Here is a 25,335-nt window from a genome sequence, read left to right as displayed (position 1 = left end):
TGGTTTTGAATCCAAAATCTCGAATTCTAAATGGAACTGGAGTCGAAGTCTGGAATCCAAGATGGGATTGGATTTGAAAATCTGAATCCAATATGAAATTAGAAGATGGATCTGGATATTGAGAAATCTTGATTGTATTTAAAAGAAATGGACTTGAATCTAGCATTAATCTTAATCTCGAAGTGATTTGAAGATTAAAAACTCAGAAGATTTCAAAAGAACTTGGGGATTTGAGAACTTGAAGGAAATAAACTTGAATTTTTGAAATCAGGTGATGAATCTGGGATTTCAAAGTTGAATTGAAATTTGAAATTCAATCTAGAATATTGAGTTGGATTTGAATTTTAAAAATGAATTTGGAATTTCAAAGTTGAATTGAACTTTGAAATTTGATTTGAATTAGAAATTTGAATTTTGAATATAAAAATGAATTTTGAAATTTCAAAGTTAAATTGAACATTGAAATTGAAGTTTAAAGTTTTTTAAAAAAGATAAAACTGAGAATAGAAAGATGAAATTTGAATCTACAGGTAAGACTTGATTTGAGAAATGAAGAAGGTATTTGAAAATATATCTTAAAAATTACTTTGATTTTGAAAAGGAATTTTTGAAAATATGATATAATTCTATCCTAAATGATGAATGAATTTAAAAGAATTTGACACTGGAATTTTGAAAAGCATATTTCATTTTTTAAATGAATTGAAATAAGATTGAAGATATAATACATTTCTGACTATAGTCATAAAATGTATTATATAATAATCATATTTAAATTCAAGTAAAGAATAAAACACATTTTTGGTGCCTTTATAGAGTTTAAAATGAAATTAATTCTCAATATATCCTGACTATGGTGATTGATATATATTTTGAATTAATTTTAAATTAAACTCTCATAAAAGAAAAAAATATTTGAAGATATGATGATTTTTGAAAAAGAGATCCAGTGTGGATCCTATGTTATCCCATAAAAGATGAAAATCCTAAGTTTTGTTCACACCTTGACTATAGCTATTGATGCAAATCATCAACTTAGGATTTAATCACCTCTTATTAGAATGGTGCACGTGCCATTCGTGTTCCCATTCGTGATTTTTTTTTTTCGAAATAAAAGGGGAAAATGATATGAAAACAAGCAATGTTTGTATGCTCATACATTCTAACCAAAACTAGGAAGTAAAAATTCTCATTAATATCTAGTGATTACGAGTTTGGGATCGAAATTGAAACTATAATTTCTAAGCTAGGAAAGAAATAACAATTTCTACCTTATTTCCTACAAAACAATGTTAGTAAAATGCCATGTATAGAAGAAGATGGAAATGCTGCCTGGGAAAGGAGAATGGGTTTTGACCATGCCTACCCTAATGAGGAATATTCGTGCAAAAAGCTATGCTCACAACATTGATGCAATGCATATCTACATGTCCCATGCTAATGAGACAATTTACAATTTACATATGACATTTTAGGCTAGTGATAATATATATATGAGAAAGTATACACATCATTACTTTAACCTAAAATGAAAAATATGTAGATATTTTGTCTAAGCCTAAGTATATGCTAGGTAAGAGTTTGTTTATGTATTGTCTAAACATGATGCTTAAATGCCTATTACATCTACCTATAATGCTCATACTAAGTGGAAGGGAATTGTGATCTAAGGAGCAAAGGGGTGAGATATGAATGATATGGGGTGAATGCATAGAGGCTACAGTGGTTGGTGATGCAAAAGGTAGTAAATGCATATGCTGGATGTTGAATGCTATGTTGATGAAAACAAATGTGTATCAGAATGCATAATTACTATGCTAAGCTAAGGAGGAGAGGTATGTGAAAATGTACATATAGTGCTTATGCTAATGAGGAAGACATCACAGGGAGCTGTCAGTAAGGTGAATACTAAGCAATAGAGATGTGCAGGGAATGCACTGTGAAAATGCAGAAGGGATATGCCAGTGCAGGAGGTGAGAACACAATGAACAAATGACAGTGGGAGTACTGTATGCAAAATGGGTTAGTGCAGCAAATGTGACTGTGTAAGAAGTGCAGAAAATGGCATGGATTGCGTGCAAGAATGCAACAAAATATTCACAAATGCATAATGTACATATACTGTTAAATGGTTGCAGGCATGCCAATGTTACATACAAGTGCAGTGGGTGGAGGTGCAATGCTGGAAGTAGTTGTAGGGAGGTGGAGCTATCGCAAGATATAGCAGTGATGTGGTAGGCTGATCGCACACCATAACAAATATCATTAGATGAAATATAGATATGAGATATGAGTTTAATGTAGTAGAATATAAGCAGAGGTAATAATGAAATGTAACTATTTCAATATTGTATAGTCATGCTATAACAGGAACAAAAAAAAAAAATTTGAGGGTTCAAGGGAACGACTTATTACATGTGAATAGGTTATCTACACTTTCACCACAAGAGCTTACAGTTTTCCCGTTGATCCCCCTTAACCCATGGAGGAAGATACAATTATATTTAGTCCCCAGCTTTTGTTCATCTCAACTTCCACAATGTGTGAAAACCAACTGTCTCCCTTGCTCAGAAATGGTGTTTCCCAAGAACTTGAATTCACCACATGCACTTTGCTCTCTTTACTAGAATTAGGACATGGCTTGGGGCAAGAACCATTTATTAGGGCAGAAGCACAACCTAACAGTGTTAATAGTGCTAAGACAATGGGTAATCAAATGTTAAAATGCAACCAAGAAAAGAAAAGGCAAATCACAGATTTTGAAAATGCTAATTGAAGCTACTATAATGTTCTCAGAAATGTTATATAATGCAAACGATTACTGGTCATATATGTATACCAGAAAATGAAATTCAGTTTTCATAAGAGAGCATAAAGCAAAACACATAAGAAGAATAAAGGGGAAGTGAGTTATTGTTAAGATATGAATGCAACTGTATGGCAAGGAGAGAGAGCAAAACAGGGAATGCATAGAGCAATGATTCAAAACTGAACAACAATTAGATACGTTGCTTGAATCAACAGACATAAAAGCAGAATTGATGTTGTGGGATAATACATACAAGCATATGCACAGGAATATAGTTAATGTTAGTGAAAATGAGAGTGATACAAAAGGTGCAGTGGGTGCATATGGTTGAGTGTTGTAACAGATGTAGCCGATGAGCAGGAGACCATCCACAGATGTAAAGCGATTGATGTGGGAGCAAACATACCTCTTAGTTCTCATACGATGGCAATGTACAGAACAGAGATGTATACAAATGGTAGAAAATTTGAAACATATCTTAAGTCAAATGCTAATAGCAAACGGAAATGAAAGGCATAAAAGCAAATAATATATATATATAAAAAGCATAAGGGTAAATAAAAATATAGATGAAGCATAAACCTACGCTGTGATGGATCACATACCATGGTAACACACCTTAAATCAAATGCTAAAAGCAAATGAAACTAAAAAAAAAATGACTCTATGAATGATTTGGACAAAAAATTTGATTGTAAATCAAAGCTGGACATCTCTCTCTTTTTTTTTAACAGGGGATATCACAACCAGTGAAATGACTCTTACTACAAATAGGGGTACCCCCACCATCAAAATTCTCTAGTGGGATTAAAGAGAGAAGTTTCGGCCTTCAGCCCTGTAGGTTTATTTTACCAATGAGATCATCCTCCAGAACTTTTGCATCACCATCTTCAGAATTCAGCGCATCAACGCCACCACTGCCATTGAGCCTGGGCAAATAATGGCTGAAAGCCATAAGCAAAATTCTACGTAGGAGCCCTCCATGATTATCGCACATAGAATGGATTCAACCAGCAGATGAATCCCGTACCCATCTCGACAGACATGCTAAGGGTCTGTCATTATTTAGATCTATCATGGCACAACCTCTTAGAGGCTTGTCTGGCGCAACCACCATTGCCCAACTTCACATTCTCTGAAACATATACCACTTAAAAATACCAGAAACAGAATAATGAATCGATCCAGGCAAATGTCATTAAAGATAATTATGGAGATGGTAAAAATGACCCAAAAATCAGTAGAGAAATAGGAGAAAGAACAAAAGAAATAGCATATCAGACATTGAGAATGTAACGGAGGTAAGAAAAAAGAATTTGAAATGGATTTTATTATGAATGTGAATCGACTCATAATAAAATTGATGCAATCTAATATAAGCACTATCACGAGGAACATAAACAGGAATTAGATCGGGGCTCCAATGAATTACAAGAGATCATTAAATAGCCTAAACATATATTCGGATTCACATAAACTGAAGAAAATCAAAATGGGTTACCAAAAAATAAAGTGAAAATGTCAGAATATATATATATATATATATATATATATATATATATATATATATATATATATATATATATATATATATATATATATATATATAAAGGGTTTAGTAATGTTGCACATAGATCGATCGATCTGTGATGAGCAAATCGATGTTATCAAGGGTGCCTTAGTGGAGCACGGGGGGGGGGAGGGAGGAGGGTGGACGTTGGAATATGAAGATTTCATTATTGTAGCACTTGGTAGATCGTTCCTGCGATGCACAGATCGGTCCTACCATAGGTGCACTTAAAAGAAAGAGAAAAGAAGTGAAAGTAAACAAAATAAAAAATCGAAATAACAACATAAGGAAATGCCTACAGAAGAATCGAGGGATGAGAATGGAAGCATTACCTGGTTTTTGCAGAAACTCTAAAGGAGAGAGGAGAGCTGAGGTTTCTTCAATAGCTTCAGAAGGATCATAGGAAGATGGGAGTGCTGAGGTTAATCGCGAATCTGTGAAGGAGAAGAAGGGATGCGGGGGTGAGGCGCTGATGTAATGGATGCCCTCCCCTCTTCTCGATGCATGTTTATATAGAAAGAGAGGAATCATCGAGAAGGGGGAACAGTTGGGGATCGATGGTGATCCGTGAAGGAAGAAGCTTATGGGGGGTTCTTCGACCTCCTTCTCTACGCCTCTCTTCAACGAGAGGCCGTTAGGGATTTTTTGGCCTGGGTCTGGAAATTTTTAAAAAATTTAGAAGAAGGGCTCTTTTCAAAAAGTTTTCTAAAAGGTGGTTTTACCTATGAAAAAAAGGTTTTCAAAAAGAGGTTGTTAGGCTATTTTTTCTTTTTTTTGTATTTTTGTTTTTTTGTTCTTTTTCTTTGTATTTTCTATATTTTTTTTATATTTTTTTAAAATAAAACTCTAAAACTATGCGAAAATAAGGGATTTAAAACTATTTTTTATATTTTTGAGAAATATTTACAAAGAGAAGGGTTTTCTGAGAATTCGGGTTTCATTTCTTCAGAAAACGGGTTTGGATTGGGGTTTTAACCTCGAACCGAGAAATACGGAGCCGTGGATCCAACTGGATATTGGATGGACTGTCTGAGCCTTTCAAAAATTATTTTTGATATTTTTGCGATTTTTAATTTGAAAATTTGACAATGAGGCTCCGATTTTGGGTTTTGGCACTGGATCCGGATCCAAAATCGAGTAAGAAATGGATTTAATTCCAGTAGAATCCGAGAAATGACTGAAATTTAGATTGAAAATGACTCAATTTACTCAGAAAATGGGGGCCATGGGCAAAAAGAGAATATTTATAAAATTTTGAAAAATTTAAGGTGTTCACATTATGTAGGTAGGTACATAACCTATTATGTTTATAGAATTTTATGGTTGATTGAAATGAATACATAACATTATACATGAATTTCATATGAGCGTAAGTGTACACTCGATTTACTTGTATGTTGAAGATTAGATATTAAGATAACATATGTGGATAAGAGTATGCGCAAATTGTGTATCTAATTATGCAATGTGTACGTAATTTGTATGCTCATGTATGTGTATAAAGGTATGCATGCATTGTATGTTTGATATATACACGAAAATGAACGTAAATTGTTTGCTCTAGTACGCATAAATATATGTGTGTATCGTACATATTTACATCATCATAGAATGATATATAGGTTATATAGGTTACACCATAACCACTTCTCTCTTGTTCTTTTTGGGGAAATAGAATGAGATAAACATATATAATAGGATACACAGGTTGCTTGAATAACAAGATAGTATACCTATATGAATTTTACACATAATTATATGCTTGAGTTATTTGTGAACCTAATGGTAGGCTTGAGTTGTATAATTGTATACATAAATTGCTTGTAAGTGTAAGGGTACACTCAAATGACTTATACACATAAGTATATACCTAAGTATAGGTAAGTATAATTATTTGTTGAAATTCATGTGCATATAGCAGTATATGCGATGCATATATTTATTTTACGTATAGTGGTTTGCATAAGTTGTTTTGCTTGTGTGCACATAAAGAGTGTATACATTGTATTGTTATCCACGCATAATGATATATGTATTTCGTATTGCTTACATCATCACTGGATGATGTAAAGGTTATGTAGTTATATTATAATCATTGAATGTTTGTGTTACTTGTGTATATGCGAGACTTGGTAAGGGTTCATAGAATTGTATTGAGACATGTTATGTCTCACTATACATACTTTACGCTTTTCATATCCACGTGCGTAGACGAATGGATGTCGTAGCCTATAGGGACTTTTGGTTGTTGGGATGGACTTGACTGAACTCTTCTGTCATCTTTTGTCTTTTTGGATTGTAAACCTTGATATTCATCTTGTAAAATGAATGGTTTAAATGTTTGTTATATTTCAACTGCAATGGTTTGATTCTAACTTGTGACACACCAGAATCTTGAAGTTGTTTTGAGAAGTCTTCTGCTATATTTAATAAAAATATATATATCCTTTCTAGTTTTGAAAGTCAAGGTGTTACACTTGCATCTAGATAAACAAACGATGATCTCAATTTGGATAAGAATCTCAAAGTCATCTCCCAAGTTATGGTTGAAGGACGTTTTTAATTGTATTGCAAAGGCCCTTGGATGTGATTTTTTTGCAGCATACCTATTTCATTTTGGTAACATTTAATATATTGGTTATGGTCATTTTTTAGACTATTTGGGACCCCAAATTGTTCCTCCAAATCAGCCCCTTAGTTGTGTGCAATTGTTAGTTTTAGGTTTAGTTTAGTGTCGTGTTTGCTTGACACAAACATTGGTAGTTGTGAAACATTTTTGTGACACTATATCTCTCTTCAACGTTGTCAGAAATACTAGCAACCAAGATTGAAAAACCTTACGAGGATGCATATGATGACCAATCCAAGATAGGAACCATATAGAAAGTATCTGTTGAAGACAAATATCATGTCCAAACAACTAGAAAACCGATAAACAAATGACCTTAATTGGAGGGCATGATGCAAAAAGGTGGGAAATAGATTCTTCATGTCTATGGTATATGTTACATTGGCTGGACAAAGAGAAGCCTAGTTGTTGCATTCGATAACGAGTGAGAAGTTTACCTAATAGAGTCCAATAGAGCATCAAGACTGCATGAGTTTTATGACCTGGGAACCATATACATTTGCAATGGAAAGATTTCACCAATCTACCTTTCTGCCTCCTAAGCACAGTTGGTAGAAAAAAGATGAGAGAAAGCCCAGACCAAAGCATCGTTGTTCGAAGACAAAGGCATAGACATGAGAATAAACTTCTATACTTCAAATAAAATATTAGGCTGAATACCAAACTTATTCAAGGAGTTAGAAAAAACTTGATAAATCTCATGTACCACACAATGATGTAGATGATGGTATACATTTTTAGTATGACGATCTTCTAATAAGCAAGCAAGGGAGAAAGAACCATCCCAAGGGTCAAACCAAAATTTTATTTGGTTGTCATTACCAACATGCAAAATACCATTATCTTCTATAGCATAAATGCTATATTTGATGCTTCTCCAAGTGTGAGATCTAATAGAACCAGGCTAAGGAAACCAAATTGATTCTCTAGAGAAGTATTTAGTAGCCACCAATGTCACCTATGAGCTAGGGCTTTTAGATGCTAGTCTTCAAAAAACTTTGGCAAGCATAGCAATATTAAGATCATATAAGTTGGATATAACAAAACATCCATTGTAACATGATTTGCAAACATCATCCCATAAGAGAAGATGAATCCTTGATGATTTTGTATCTGCTCATAAAAAAAATGCTTGATAACACATTCCAACAAATAAATGGTTGATGTGGAAAGCCAAAAAGCAAACATCCAATGGTATGGAAAAGATGATAAAACTAACTTGATAAGAATTATCATGCCAGCCAAAGAGACGAGATGACCACTCCAAGAAGAAAGTTTGTTAGAATGTATCCACCGTTGAACTACAATGTTGAAATTTCATTTGATGAAGGACTTAACTATATTAATCTAAAGTCCATATTTTACCCTAAAGTCTGGTAAAGCATTAATGAAATTTTTCATTGACTGTCGTTTATCTTTGATAAAGAATAGAGCATCGTCAACAAAGAGGTTGTGGCAACAATTAAAATTCTTGATGGATGCAAGATAGATAAATCCTATAAGTTCTTCCATCTGAAGCCATCGGGATAATCTTTCCATCAATAGAAGGAATAGATAAGGAGAAAGTGGATCACCATGTCGTACCTTGGCTGCTAAAAAGAGATCTCCAGGTTGGCCATTTATAAGAACTGTGAAACTAGCCAAGGATACACATTGCATAATTTTGTGAATCCAAATAGGATGAAACCCAAAAAACATTAAAGAAGCCTCTAAGAAATATCAGTCAACGCAATCATATGCCTTCATTAGGTCTGTCCTAAATAAAAAGCATGTTGTCTTGCTATGTGAAAAAGAATAAATCATCTCGTGAGTAATGAGAATGCTCTCATTAATAGAGTGACCTTTCTAAAAGTTGTGTTGGTTGTGAAAAATGATCCTTTGATTCGATTTACTATAATTTTCAAAATGATCATATATAAGATATTACAAAGACTTATAGGCCAAAAGCGAGGCATGAAGCACCTTATTTTTTGAGAACCAACACTATATGAGTAGTGTTAATTCTACGCAGGATACGACCCGATTGAAAAAGTTAGAGATGGCATGACACACCTCATTGCCTATAATGTTTCAAAAATGTTGATTTTTTTAAAGAAAAGTATCATTGATAAAAAGGTAGAAGAAACATGAGGCAGGCCAAATGATGAGATATCATTTGGATAGTCAATCAGTATAGTGAGATAAAAATAAAGGAATAAAGGAGAATAATATAAGAGAATAGAATGAGAACACATAACATGATGGGAATCAGTTAGACTATACCCCCCCCCCCAACCAAACAATGATCACCATCTGACTAAAATCGAAACCAGGCCACTACAAGCACAACAACCTATCTCTTAATTCCAATTCGCTTTGAATACGCAAAACTCAATTGAAGTAGGCGAATCACTAAAAATCCCGCAATCCCTGTTATAAGCCTTCTCCCAACATTAATCTTGTATACAAAGACAGTGTGGAGCCTTGATGAAGTATAACCCCAAACACCTTGCAAACTCCTCTAAATTGCTTATGAGGCCATTTGAGCTGAACACTGCATATTCATATTGTAACGCCCCAAATATTTAACTTGAAAATTTTAGAATAATTTTTTTTTTCTAAACAACAGCGGAAAAGCTTTATTAAATCCTTAGTCAAATTATTTGGGCGAGTTACAAGTAATAGCACAGACTCAAGGCATTTAAGTAAAATAAATTCTTGCATTGAAATAATACAAGTTATCATTTACAACTTGAAGATTTATTACAAGTCAGAAATCCTCACGACATCCGAAGAAGATATGGTCACATATCACTGTCCGCAGCGACGACCACAATTGCTCGCCATACCGTTTCCTGAAAATATTAAATTAGAAGGAGTCAGTCTACCACGTTTGAGTAAGAAGCATAATATCCATATGAGTGTGCATAGTGTCATGTGTACAAGTATATGTGCAACAAGTTTAGATAGAACTGAAATTCTACTAGAGGGGGGGTGAATAGTGAAATACGATGCAAGTTGATATACTAAAAAATAAAGCAATAAGGCACAACACAATAAACACAGGATTTATACTGGTTCGATCAAAACCCTGACCTACATCCAGTCCCCAAGCAAACCACTTGAGCTTTCCACTATAACATCCGAGTCACCGGATAAATAGTACAACACCCTCTTTCTCAGAGGTCTTCTTCTCTCAACAGAGAAGGGGCACACCCTCTTCCACAGAGGTCTTCTTCTCTCAACAGAGAAGGACAACACCCTCTTTCACAGAGGTCTTCTTCTCTCAACAGAGAAGGGCAACACCCTCTTTCATAGAGGTCTACTTCTTTCAACAAAGAAGGAATACAGTGAATAACAGAAAGTTACAATACTTCCTATAGAACCTTCAGGATGATATGAATGCACGAATGAAGGATTCTCAGAATGTTCTGTTTGTCACTCAGAAGATAATCTTTGTCAAAGAGTTATTTTTTACTTTTTCTCTTTCTTTTTCTCTTTCTTTTTCTAGGCTCTCTTTCAAATATCGAATAGGTATTTTTCTCGTTGTAAGCTCACTTGTCTATTCCATTCCCTTCTATCCTTGAATAGTTCATTTTAGTGTGTTTTTATAGCTTAAAAAAATAGTCGTTGGCTTTTTGAAATCGTAGCCTTTTTGAGATGTGAAATGTCATGTCATTTCAAAAAACATCTTTAGAGAAATTCGAGAAAGTCTTCTTTCCATAAAAGTAAAATATAGGGTACACTAGTCGTTGTAATATTTTAGGTAATACATATTTTATGTAAAAAGTTTATTTCTTACAATAGTACATTGAATGTTGGATTGTAGGTTGTCATGTGGTTTTGTCTTTATCCTAATTAATGATTTGTGGTACATAGGTACTTCTTTACTTTAAATGAGTGTAAGTACAATGAGTGCTTTGAGATATTTATTTGTACATAGTCATGTCAAGTGTTTTCTTTATGTTGTATTTTTCAAAGTCTACAGAGAGAATGAAGACTACAAGTAAGTCGATATTCTTGAGAAGGATATTTAACAAGGATTCTTTACAGAAGGTATTTAATGCTATACAAAGAGAATGATGACTTTAAGTAAGTCGACATTCTATGAGTTTGTAAAAAGGTAACTAGAGTCTTTTCAAAACATATTATATTTGGTTTCTTTGTGTAGCCGATTTCATGTTTTGTCTTTTTCCTATATTTGAAATCATTTCTTTAAAGAGGATAACTAGAGTCTTTTCAAAACATATTATATTTGTTTTCTTTGTGTAGTCGATTTCATGTTTTGTCTTTTTCCTATATTTGAAATCATTTCTTTAAAGAAGGTAACTAGAGTCTTTTCAAAACATATTATATTTGTTTTCTTTGTGTAGCCGATTTCATGTTTTGTCTTTTTTCTATATTTGAAATCATTTCTTTTCATGTTGTCTTGTATATGATATAAGGTACAATTATTACATTTTGAAATCATGTCAAAATACCTTTTTCATAAAGGGTTGTAAGAAGGTACAATTATTTGTTTTAAAAAAGGAGCTTTTTGAAACTATCGTATACTTTTATGAAATAGCTTTTATGAGTGAGTATGTAATATGCAATATGCATCCTTCTGAAGGTTCTATTACAAATGACTCTAAAGAAGAAAAAAATCTTCAACTTGAGAAAGCCGATCTCTTTAGAAGGTCTTTAGGAGTGCATGGCTCAACAAGCTTTTTCTTCAAGGAGTATGATTGCATCATAGTTGTACTTGAACAAGAGGTCTCCATCTTATTTGAGTGAGATATCCTTGCATCAAATACTCGTTAGATATATGGCAAAACATATCCAGTCATTATATAACATTTTTCAAGTAGACATATTATCATATCTTATGAAATTAAATAAGACAGTGTATCATATTATGTGACATCAAAACAGAGTTTCTCAACATTCTCCCCCTTTTTTATGATGACAAAATATGCTCCCCCTATCAAAAAGACATTATGCATAGAAATAATAATATCATAAATATTAAAAAAAATGTTTAAAGAGAGAGTATTTCTCCAATAATGGAGACAGGTTTTCTCCCCCTTTGTCACAGACAAAAAGGAAGGGATCAGAGTATCAGAGTTATTACAGACCAAAAGTGATTAAAGTTATTACAGTCCCAAAAAAAATAAGTTTATTTTGAGTCGGAGGAAGGGTGAAACTTTCGGAGTAATGCATCTTGGCCAATTTGTAGTGAAGCTTGATTCTGCAGAAGGAGATCCTGGGTGTTCTGGACAGTGACAAGAGCTGTGAAGATGTCAAGGTCAGAAGTTGCTGCTTGATCTGCTTCGTGAGGGCCTTCGTCGTCAGAGTTTAGAGGAGAGGACTCTTCTTCATGGAGAGAGGAGTCATCAATTATATTGTTTGAGTAGTAGACGACATCTGTTGCAAGAGGAATCTGAAAGAATTCAAGAATGAGTGTGATGAAATATCCGAAGGGAAGAGACTTAAAAGAACGAAAGTTGATCATGTTGTGGAAGATGACACTGAACCAGTTGATGGGAAAGGCAGAGAAGATGGCATAAAGAAGAAGGGAGACTTCATTTGCAATAAATCCCCTGGAGGGCGACTTAGGGACGATATTAGAGGAAAGAATTTTGGATAACAATAGAGCATGAGGTTTGAGATTGCTCTCATGCCATGGGAAGTGAGTGGAGAGGAGGATTTTCTGAAACATAGAGTGGTCGAGAGGAACAATGTTGGGAAGTTCAATACCGTAAGAAGAAATATTCAAAATATTGCCTAACTGAGATATGTCAAAGGAGAAATTTTTTCCATGTACCATGGAAGTGATAGAAGAGTGATCATGGTCAATAGAAAGGTTGGTGTAGAAAACTTTGATAAGGTGAGGATAGATGGGCATTTGTTTTGGAGAGGCTAGAACATGAATAAGTTCAGAAAGAGAAGTTTGTAAGTCAAACGCTGGAAAGGCTTCAAGGTGAACCAAGCTGCCTGGTAGGATTGTCAAAGATTTTATGTAGTGATAAGTGTGAATGAGATCCGGAAATCTCAACTCCGAAGCTTGGAGTAAGTCGGATGTGCAAGAGAATGCCATTGCAAGAGCCTAAAAGAAACGAGCAAGAAAGAAGATCTTGGAAGGAGTAAGGGTTTGTAAGAGAATAGAGAAAATCGTGGGAAAGAGATATGAATCAATCTAATAAATAGAAGAAGAAAAATAATGGTGATAAGAAATGAATGACATTGGAAGTGAAGGATTTTTAGATTTTAGTGGAAAGAGGAAATGCGTGAGTTGTAAAATAAGAAACTTGTGAATGACAAATCAAATCAATTTCGAAAGATAGTGTATTATATTAGTGAAGATATTAAGAAGGACATAGTTTCAAAATAATTTTTTCTATATATGTAACAAATTTTCTATGGGCAATCTTGTTGGATAGTGAGAAGAGTCATGAATTGAGTATGGAGTGTCATATTAAACGTAAGAGAAAGAATGATTCAAGAGTTTTTAAAGATTTTCGTGAAGATCATGAAGAATAGAGAGTGAATAATGGCCTAATAAGAACAAACAACTTTTTCAAAGATTTACTTTATGTGAAAGCATTCCAAAATTGTGAAGAGGGAGTTTGGAATAGAACAAACATGAGAGTATGAGGAAATGCAATAATTTCTTATTTAAGAAGTGTATATTTTGATATACGTGAAAGGAAATAGGTCATAGGGTCATCATGTGATGTGTACTTTGAAAGATATGACATTTTTGAAAGAAAAGAATGACTTAAAAAATGTGTCATGATTAATGTGTTTTCACATTTGTAATTTTTATGAGTATACGTAAATATGAGAAGGACACACTTTGACTTTGAATAGTGGTAAGAGAGATGATGAGACAAAAAGAGAAAGAGTCAAAAATATATTAAAAAAATAAGAATTGATAAATGATAGATTAAAAAATAAGAATAGACATGGAGGAGTCAGATTCAAAAATCTAAAATATATAATAAAAAATGTAATCGAGAGATGAAATGAGGAGACAAAAGATATTCATGAGTGAAGAGTAATAATTGCTTATATAAGAAATATTTTTATGGATATGCGTGGAAGGAGTAAGAGTAGTCATAGAGAAAAGTGAGATGACATATATGGATTTTCGAGTAGGATAGGAATAAAAAAAACAAGAAAAAATTCATGATTGATATGAGATAAAAGACATAAAATAAAGTTATGATTGACATGAATTAATGTTTATTTGATAAACATATTTTTAAAGAAACTCGATTGGAGGAAGTTCATAGTTTTTAGAGAATAAAGTTAAGTTTTAAACTAGTAAAGGAGTCAAAATCACGGATTGAAAAGAATGGAGGCTTAATTCGTATGAGAGAGAGAGAGAAGGATGGTACTAAAGGTACTAATGAGAATAAAAAAAAGTGAAGGACAAGTTTTTCGAATAATTTTTCATAAAAGGTGTGAAGGATGAAAGGACGATAATAGATTATACTTAGGATATGATATAACAGATGATGTAGTAAGATTTTACGTGAAATATGACAGCTTGATTTTGAAAAAGGTGGTGAAGAAAATAAGAAGGATAAACACTCGATTTATTTACCATAAAGTTTAGTGAAGTGTCTTAATAGGAGGAAAGGAAGTCATGGAAAGGGATATATCACTTGAAAAAATAACATAAGTGAGGAACACAATATCATGTTGAATCTCGGATAGCTTATCGTAAGAGAGGTTTTCACAAGAAGACAAAAGTGATAAAAGGTGTTATGAGATGAGTGATGTGGACAATGTCATGATAGCTTTTAATATAATTAGTTCTTATGGATATGAGTGAAAGGAGATAGGACAAGGAGTCATTATGGATGTGTACTTGAAAGATGACAAGTTGAAAGACATAAAGAATGTGTCTTATAAGAGTTTAGAGTATACGTGAATATGGAAACCTAGTTTGAAAAAAATCGATAAGAAGAAACAAACTTTTAAAGTAAGATTTTAACAAAACTTATAAGAAGTATTATAATAAGTGTGATTAATTTATAAGTCACTTAGTTTGCATATTCCTAGTTCTCTTCTAATTAGTGTAAAGTCTTCATGTTTCAATGGTTTAGTGAATATGTCTGCTAACTATTGATTAGTGGGTATGAATTCGAGTTTAATTATGTTGTTTAAGACTTGTTCTCTTAAGAAGTGGTGTCTTATTTGAATGTGCTTAGTTCGTGAGTGTAAAATAGGATTCTTAGATAAGTTTATAGCACTAGTATTATCACAGAAAATAGTTGTATTTTCAAAATTTAAACCAAAATCTTTTAAGGTTTGTTTCATCCAGATAACTTGTGTACAGGCTAGGCTAGCAGCAATGTATTCGGCTTCAGTAGTTGATAAGGATACACAATTTTGTTTCTTACTGAACCATGATACAAGTGAGTGCCCTAGCATATGACATGTTCCACTTGTGCTTTTTCTGTCAGATTTACTTTCAGCAAAGTCAACATCGCTGTATGAGATTAAATCAAATGTAGAGGATTTTGAATAAAATAATCCAAAATCAACTGTGTCTTTTAAATATCTCATTATTCTTTTTACAGCTTTAAGATGTGATTCTTTTGGATTTGACTGAAATCTAGCACACAAGCAAACACTGAACATAATATCTGGACGACTAACAGTTAAATATAGTAGTGATCCTATCATACCTCGGTATACCTTTGTATCCACAGACTTACCATCTTCATCTTTGTCCAAAACAGTAGTAGTGCTCATAGGAGTGGTTTTTGAAGCAGTTGAGTTCATGTTGAACCTCTTCAGAAGTTCACGAGCATACTTAGATTGATTGATGAAAACTTCATCCTTGGTTTGCTTAATATGCAGTCCAAGAAAGTAGTTGAGTTCTCCCATCATACTCATTTCGAATTCCTTCTGCATGGACTTAGAAAATTCTTCACAGAGAGTGCTGTTAGTAGATCCAAAGATGATATCGTCTACATATATTTGAACAATCAGGGTATGATTATTTACTATTTTCACAAATAATGTCGAGTCTGCTTTACCTACAGAAAAACCAGTTTTTAATAGAAAGGTTTTGAGTCTATCATACCAAGCACTAGGTGCTTGTTTTAGGCCATATAAAGCACGTTTTAGTTTGAAAACATGATCTGGATATTGTTCATTTTCAAATCCTGGAGGTTGTTTTACATAAACTTCTTCATTTGTAAAACCATTTAAAAAGGCACTTTTAACATCCATTTGATATAATTTGAAATTCATATAGCTTGCATATGCTAAAAACATTCTAATAGATTTAAGTCTAGCAACAGGAGCAAATGTTTCATCAAAATCAATACCTTCCTCCTGGTTGTATCCTTGAGCTACTAGTCTGGCCTTGTTTCTTATAACATTACCTGTTTCATCTAGCTTGTTTCTGAAGATCCATCTTGTCCCAATGATCGGATGATCCTTTGGTCTTGGTACAAGATCCCAAACTTCATTCCTTTGGAATTGATTCAGTTCTTCAGTCATGGCTAGCATCCAGAACTCATCGATGATGGCTTCATCAATCTTCTTTGGTTCAAGTTGAGAAATGAATGCCATATTTGCAATCCGTTCTAGCTGAGCTCTAGTCTGAACCCCCTTTGTCAGTTCTCCCAAAATCTGCTTTTGAGGATGATCTTTGATATCGACAAATGTTCTTTGATGATCATCTTCATTAGACTTAGCTGTGTTATCTAAAAATAAATCTGTACTTTCAACATCATCATCGTTAGTTTGCTTATGAATAGATTGATCAATAGATTCACAGAAACTAACATGCATAGATTCTTCAATAGACTTAGAACTCTTATTGAAAACCCTGTATGCTTTACTATGACTTGAATATCCTAAAAATATGCCTTCAATAGATTTAGCATCAAATTTATCTAGGCTATCTTTTGTGTTTAGGATAAAGCATTTACAACCAAAGACTTTGAAATAATCTATTCTTGGAGTTCTGTCATAGAATAGTTCATAGGAAGTTTTATTTAATAAGGGTCTAATGAGAACTCTATTTGTTATGTAGCATGCAGTATTAACAGCTTTTGCCCAAAAAGATTTAGCAAGATTATTGTGTTGGAGCATAGTTCTAGCAGATTCCTGAAGGGTTCTATTCTTTCTTTCTACTACACCATATTGAGGTGCAGCTCTAGGAAAGGCAAAGTTATGAGAAATACCATGCAAGTTACAAAAATTTTCAAAAAGTTCATTTTCAAATTCTCCTCCATGGTCACTACGGATTTTAACAATAGAACAAGATTTTTGATTTTGTAATTTTTTACATAAAATTTCAAATTGACAAAACGTATCACTTTTGTTTTTAAAAAATATTACCCAAGTAAATCTTGAGTAGTCATCTACAATGACAAAAACGTATTTATTGTGATTATGACTAGCTACTCTAGAAGGACCAAAGAGATCCAGGTGGAGAAGCTCTAGAGGTCTTTTGCTTGAAATGATATTTTTTGATTTAAAGGATGATTTAGACAGTTTTCCTAATTGACATGCATCACAAAAGTAATCCTTTTTAAAAGATATTTTGAGTAACCCATGTACTAACTTATCTTTAGCTAATTTAGACATGTTCTTAGAATTGACATGACCCATTCTCATGTGCCATAGATGTTGAGAGTCATTATTAGCTATGAGGCAATGTTCTGTGATGTTTTCTAGGTATAGTTCATATATATTATTTTTTCTTATACCTTTTAAGATAATATTTTTGTTGGTGTCTGCTATAAGACAAGCATTATGATTAAAGCTAACATTATAACCTGTATCACACATTTGACTAATGCTTAGAAGGTTATGTTTTAAGCCTTTAACCAGGAGAACGTCTTTGATAAGAGGTTTATCTATATTTCCAATATTACCAATACCTATTATCAAATCTTTGTTGTTATCTCCAAAGGTGACGGTTCCTCCTTCCTTTTTATGAAGAACAGCAAAGAGGTCTGAATGTCCAGTCATGTGTTTTGAACATCCACTGTCTAGAATCCATCTGTTCTTCTTGTTTGGAGCCTGCAAATCATTAAGTAAAATTTCTTTTTGGTACCCAATCGGGTCCCTTTTTGTTAGACTTTGGAACCCATATCCATTTGGATTTGGGTTTGTCTACACCCTTAGAGGAGTTAAAAAAATTAAAATTATAATACTCCTTATTTGGTTCAGACGAACTTTTCACAAAAGTGGTCTTTTGATTCATACAAGAAGGCTTGTTGAAATGAGAGTAGCCAATACCATTCTTGTAGAAAGAGACTTTTTGAGAGGATATAAGTTTATCCAAGTTCTCTTTTCCTTTAGTAAACTTGAAAACCGTTTTCATAAGGTTCTCAGTTTTACTTTTTAATTCTGAAATTTCTACTTGCAGATTTTTAGTCTTGAAGCTAGTAGATGAGATTTCAGAAGTAATAAGAAGATTTTTCTTTTGTAACTCAGAATTTTCAATACTGAGTTTTTCATTTTTCAAAAGGAGCTCTAGATTCTCATATTTCAACCGTTTATTTTTTAGAATCGTTTTTCTTGATTCTTCAAAAAGTTCCTGAAAAGCATTTTGAAGATCTTCAAAGGAGAAATCAAGAGATTCACTTACAGAGCTTTCTGCCATGAAGCACATGTTGGCGGTTTCTGCTTCATCATCATTTGACTCTTCACTGGTGGATGGTTCTGAATCATCCCATTGAGCATGCAAAGCCTTTTTCTTGAAAAACCTTTTCTTTGGTTCCTCAGTCTTGGATTTTCTTTTGAGAAGAGGACAGTCACGTCTCAGGTGACCTGGCTTATTACACTGGTAGCACATAGAATCTTCTTTTGGGTCTTTTCTTTCTTTGTGCTTATTTGGAAGCCGGTTCCTTCTCATAAAGCGCTGAAATTTTCTGGTGAGTAGCGCAATCTCAGTTTCTTTTTCTGAGTCTTCATCCTCAGAAAGGGCTGGGAAGGCTAGAGTTTTCTTCAAAGGTTGTTCTTCTTCTCTTCTTTCCTTTATGTGGACTTCATATGCCATAAGATTTCCTATTAGATCGTCCAGGGAAAGTTTGGATAAATCTTGAGCTTCTTCAATAGCAGTAGTCTTTTTCTCCCAATCAGTTGTGAGAGATCTCAAGATTTTCTTCACCTTTTCTGTCTGAGAGTGGGTTACACCCAGAGATTTCAGATCGTTGGTGATGTTGGTGAATCTGGTGAACATCTCTGTGATGGGTTCATCTTTGTTCATTTTAAACAACTCATATTTTTCTGACAAGAGATGAGATTTTGGCTTCTTTCACTTTGTTGGTTCCTTCATGAATAACCTCCAAAGAATGCCAAATATCATATGCATATTCACATATAGATATTCTATTGAATTCATTCTGATCGATGACACAATATAAGGCATTCATAGCCTTTGCATTTAGGTTTGCCATTTTCTTTTCTTTATCAGACCATCAGTTATAGTCTGCGGAAGGAGATGTGTATGGATGCTCAACAATTTTCCATACAGCAAAATCTATGGATTTGAGAAATATAGCCATTCTGCACTTCCAGTATCCATAGTTGGAGCCGTTGAAGAAAGGAGGACGAGATGCGTGTTGACCTTCAATATCACGAGCATAAGAGGTAGATGCCATATGTGCTGGAAGACTTGTTATGTCAAAACCAGCAAACCTGCTCTGATACCAAATGAAATTCCACTAGAGGGGGGGTGAATAGTGAAATACGATGCAAGTTGATATAATAAAAAATAAAGCAATAAGGCACAACACAATAAACACAGGATTTATACTGGTTCAGTCAAAACCCTGACCTACATCTAGTCACCAAGCAAACCACTTGAGCTTTCCACTATAACATCTGAGTCACCGGATAAATAGTACAACACCCTCTTCCTGAGAGGTCTTCTTCTCTCAACAGAGAAGGGGCACACCCTCTTCCACAGAGGTCTTCTTCTCTCAACAAAGAAGGACAACACCATCTTTCACAGATGTCTTCTTCTCTCAACAGAGAAGGGCAACACCCTCTTTCACAGAGGTCTACTTCTTTCAACAAAGAAGGAATACAGTGAATAACAAAAAGTTACAATACTTCCTATAGAACCTACAGGATGATATGAATGCACGAATGAAGGATTCTCAGAATGTTTTGTTTGTCACTCAGAAGATACTCTTTGTCAAAGAGTTATTTTTGACTTTTTCTCTTTCTTTTTCTAGGCTCTCTTTCAAATATCGAATAGGTATTTTTCTCGTTGTAAGCTCACTTGTCTATTCCATTCCCTTCTATCCTTGAATAGTTCATTTTAGTGTGTTTTTATAGCTTAAAAAAATAGTCGTTGGCTTTTTGAAATCGTAGCCTTTTTGAGATGTGAAATGTCATGTCATTTCAAAAAACATCTTTAGAGAAATTCGAGAAAGTCTTCTTTCCATAAAAGTAAAATATAGGGTACACTAGTCGTTGTAATATTTTAGGTAATACATATTTTATGTAAAAAGTTTGTTTCTTACAATAGTACATTGAACGTTGGATTGTAGGTTGTCATGTGGTTTTGTCTTTATCCTAATTAATGATTTGTGGTACATAGGTACTTCTTTACTTTAAATGAGTGTAAGTACAATGAGTGCTTTGAGATATTTATTTGTACATAGTCATGTCAGGTGTTTTCTTTATGTTGTGTTTTTCAAAGTCTACAGAGAGAATGAAGACTACAAGTAAGTCGATATTCTTGAGAAGGATATTTAACAAGGATTCTTTACAGAAGGTATTTAATGCTATACAAAGAGAATGATGACTTTAAGTAAGTCGACATTCTACGAGTTTGTAAAAAGGTAACTAGAGTCTTTTCAAAACATATTATATTTGGTTTCTTTGTGTAGCCGATTTCATGTTTTGTCTTTTTCCTATATTTAAAATCATTTCTTTAAAGAGGGTAACTAGAGTCTTTTCAAAACATATTATATTTGTTTTCTTTGTGTAGTCGATTTCATATTTTGTCTTTTTCCTATATTTGAAATCATTTCTTTAAAGAAGGTAACTAGAGTCTTTTCAAAACATATTATATTTGTTTTCTTTGTGTAGCCGATTTCATGTTTTGTCTTTTTCCTATATTTGAAATCATTTCTTTTCATGTTGTCTTGTATATGATATAAGGTACAATTATTACATTTTGAAATCATGTCAAAATACCTTTTTCATAAAGGGTTGTAAGAAGGTACAATTATTTGTTTTCAAAAAGGAGCTTTTTGAAACTATCATATACTTTTATGAAATAGCTTTTATGAGTGAGTATGTAATATGCAATATGCATCCTTCTGAAGGTTCTGTTACAAATGACTCTAAAGAAGAAAAAAATCTTCAACTTGAGAAAGCCGATCTCTTTAGAAGGTCTTTAGGAGTGCATGGCTCAACAAGCTTTTTCTTCAAGGAGTATGTTTGCATCATAGTTGTACTTGAACAAGAGGTCTCCATCCTATTTGAGTGAGATATCCTTGCATCAAATACTCGTTAGATATATGGCAAAACATATCCAGTCATTATATAACATTTTTCAAGAAGACATATTATCATATCTTATGAAATTAAATAAGACAGTGTATCATATTATGTGACATCAAAACAGAGTTTCTCAACAAGAACTAATCACCATTTAACAATTGATAAATGTACAGGTCACTAATGTCAAGCATTTCATGATGTATTTCATCCACATCAAAGCACGATCCATCATATGCATAAACCATATTCATATAAGTAATAACAACTTTGAAACTAATGTGGATGTACACCTGACTTAACTAAAGCATTTCATGTAAAGTATGCATAAAGCACAAATATCACTATTCAACACATTGTTCATAAGTTATCACAATTTCCATGTAAAGGAAAACCAATTTGAATCATGCCTTGCAGGAGTCACAACTTAATCCAACAATATCAACATCAAGCAGTATGCAACTACTTGAAGATTTTTCTTAATGCACTAATTTTATGTTTCATCTTGTTAATTATCCTGTGGGTACGCACAAGCATTCGACATCATAGCGGACCGAGACCACACGTGGGTTTATTACTTTATAACCTGTATGACTAGCTGTACGGATATCCAAAGGGTACGGTTCATGACCGAGAGAGTACTCCTCAATGGCTAGAACTAGAATTAGGATGCACCCTGTACTTCTGCAGAAGACTTGGATCTACCACCTAGGACAAATTGGTAGTCCTGCCCCCCTAACTCTGAGGACTAGGGACCGGGTGAGACGCCTAGCTCTCACGAAAACAAGAATGTCCACAAAGCTTGTACCACCTACCCTCTCCAAGGTAGACCATGGGTCCGGTAACATACACCGTCTTCTAGATGTACCCAGAGCCCTAGGAAACCAGTAACATATACCGTTGTCAGGTATACCCAGTATCCCGGGAAAACAGTAACATATATCATCTTTCAGGTATACCCAGAATCCCCTCATTTTATTTTATATGTGCATATTTTTCATTCTTGTTTTGTTTGGATCCAGTAACATACACTGTCTTTCAAGTGTACCCAGAACTTTGGGAAAATCCAGTAACATATACCGTCTTTCAGGTATACCCAGAATCCCAATTAGAAACTGGTAACGTATACCATCTTTCAGGTATACCCAGAGTCTAGAATTTTCATTCATGTCACCATGTATTAATTTAGCTATAGTTTTTGGTGCTAGGGTACAATTCTCAAGTGCTCGTATGGCACTATCAACTTTCTGCGAAGTTGAAGATCGATTTTAAGCTTTCATATGATCATGGCATGGGAATGTCTCTTATTATGCAAGCTTTTATAAGACACACTAGCACGTAAACATGTCATAACATGAAATCATAATTCAAATATATGCAATTCACATAACATCATAAGTGCCCATATGGCATCACAAGCATGCTCATTTTCAATTTGCACCATCGTGTCCTTTGTAGTTTTCTCTTATTTATGCAATTATACCAAACTTATACATTTAGTCATAGGCGATTCATGTGTTGAAAGCTTGGTCATAATTTTTATATGGCAATTACGTATGTAAACTATGTTTGGCATGAATATCTTATTCATAAGCCATTTGTTTCACAAAATATGGTATTATATATATATATATTCTCTATACCAAAATCCATGATTTCTGGATATCGATCATTGAACACTTTTTTTTTCCGCTTGATAACACATGTTTTGGGTGCCATGGTAATCCAAGCATTTGTTTGAAGTACACTCTGGACCACTAAGCGTATACCTTCCAAGGTACTACTTAGGTTTCAGTTGGGTTCACGGACCCACCGAGGTCATGTGGTCTAATGGGATGTTCAATTTAAAATCACATAGGGTAATTATCGCCTATTCCTTATTTATTTTGTCTTGGGGAATGTCTCGTGGCAGCAAAGCCATAGTACCAAACCATAGGTATGGACATCCGATCAGACACGCTAGACTTGATCCCAAGGTTATTAAGTCGGCTATGTAGTGGTTCAATGTCGGTTGTGACATGCCACAACTGCAGTGTACAACAATTTCACACAGGTAGTGACCCGTGTAAGTGGTCAGAGTAAGTGCAGGTAAGCACTCAAAACAATTTTTTTTTTCAAAAACATAATCATATATATATTTTTTAACTCTTTTATTACCTGTCAAGTCATTTGGACAACTCGCATGCATATAGCATACCATATTACCGAACCCGAATAATACCAGCTCATTAAATGAGACCAAGAACTTGTTTCATACTTAGCTGCCCTCCTTTTTGTTTCATTTCCTATATTTCTTTGGTCTACTCATGGCACATCAATAAGGCAGTGTACCCTATTGGTAACTCGAGTTCGACGAGATGACTCAAGTCGACATATCCTATTGGATGCACCACTAAGGTGCAACAACAATTACTGCTGCCCAACGGATCAGGATGACAATACCAGGCTGTTGTGGTTTATCAGTCGGGTGGGTCAACAGACCCAATCGATCTACTAAAGCAAGGGTACTAGCCATTGATCATGCATATATTTCAAGGAGAATTAACATTAAAATATGCATGATTTTATGAAAAAACGCTTTTAAAACCCAAGTTTATGCTAGTTTTCATTAAATGAGTTAAAATAATTTCAAAATAGAAAATGTATGAAAAATAGCTTTAGTTGTACATATTTTAATGTTTGATATTAATATAGTAGTTTAGTTTTAGTTTTCAATAAAAAATAAAAATAAAAAATAAAAAAAATAGTTTTATTTTGAGTTTCTTTATAAATAAATAGTTTTGTTTTTAACTTTTGAAAATTTTATAATAAACCGGTTTATACGGTTTTTGATTTTTAAAACTGAAAAAAAATCTGTTACAAACCGGTTTAACCGGTTTGTGTTTTTTAAAAAAACTGAAAAACAAACAGTAGCAAACCGGTTCAAACCGGTTTGCTTGTTTTTAAAAACCAAAAAAATGAAAAAACAAGGCGTCTCCCATGTACGCCTGAAATCGGTTCCCCTTTCCCCTCTTTCCCTCTCTTCTCACCTTTTCCACCACCGCCGGTGGTTTCTTACCTCATTCTTCCTCTTTTTCCTCTTTCTCTGTTCAATATCCAGCCGGTGGTGGTGGTGGATCTTCAGTCTGGCGACTGGCGCACGGTGGAGGCCATTCTTTCCTAACCTCTCTAAGGTACGGTAAGGCATTCTTCAAATCTTCTTCTTCTTCTTCTTCAGATCTTTTTTTTTTTCTTCTTCTTCTTCAAATCTTCTTCTTGTTGTTCTTCTTCAGATCTTCTTCTTGTTGTTGCTATGTTTGTAAATCGAAAATAAAAAGAAAAAAACACTGAAAAACGAAAAAGAATATATCTGCAAAAGAGTTCTTGTGATCAACAGAGATCTATCGGGCAATCGGCTGAATCACTGCCAGAATCCCCTACGTTAGCCAGAGAGATACTGATTTTTGAATCAGTTTTAATGTTTTTCCGGTGACTGAATTGTTTTTCAGTTTTACTGATTTTCCGGTGACTGATTGATTTTTATAGATTTTTTTTCCAGTGATCGATTGTTGAAATTCGATTGAATGTTGTGTTTTACTGATTTCTGATGGCTGTTACCGATCTCTGATCGCCATCCTTTGAAATAACTGAATAGTTGATCTCTGTTGCTGTTTGGAATACTGACAAGTGATTGTTTTCCCGGTAAGTTTGATCATCGATCAAGGGAATTCTGGCAAATGTCCAGTTGATTCCCAATTGATTCCAGCATGCGTGAGTATTGTTTGATCGAATGGAATCAGCCGGTTGAGATGCCTTCAATCGATTGAGATGCAAATCGATGAGTGTTATTCCCAATTTTTGATCAATGTGTTTTTAATGTTTTCCATGATC

General features: G+C 33.8%; 1 protein-coding gene across 1 annotated transcript in view; it reads right to left on the bottom strand.

The window, feature by feature from the left end:
• Positions 1–3,638: 3,638 nt before the first annotated feature.
• LOC149837894 (3-dehydroquinate synthase, chloroplastic-like) overlaps positions 3,639–25,335 on the bottom strand; it is a 36,972-nt gene continuing 15,275 nt past the window's right edge. The window contains exons 8-9 of the mRNA XM_090008146.1: positions 3,896–3,944; positions 3,639–3,738 (exon numbers count right to left, since the gene is read on the bottom strand). Of these exons, the coding sequence (XP_089864272.1) occupies positions 3,639–3,738; positions 3,896–3,944 (149 nt within the window). The remainder of the gene's footprint in view (positions 3,739–3,895; positions 3,945–25,335) is intronic.

Source organism: Nuphar pumila, chromosome 5 (assembly GCF_984573655.1).
Source record: "Nuphar pumila chromosome 5, dmNupPumi1.hap1.1, whole genome shotgun sequence".
Classification (NCBI taxonomy): Eukaryota; Viridiplantae; Streptophyta; class Magnoliopsida; order Nymphaeales; family Nymphaeaceae; genus Nuphar; species Nuphar pumila.
This window is presented reverse-complemented; position numbering and strand designations above follow the sequence as displayed.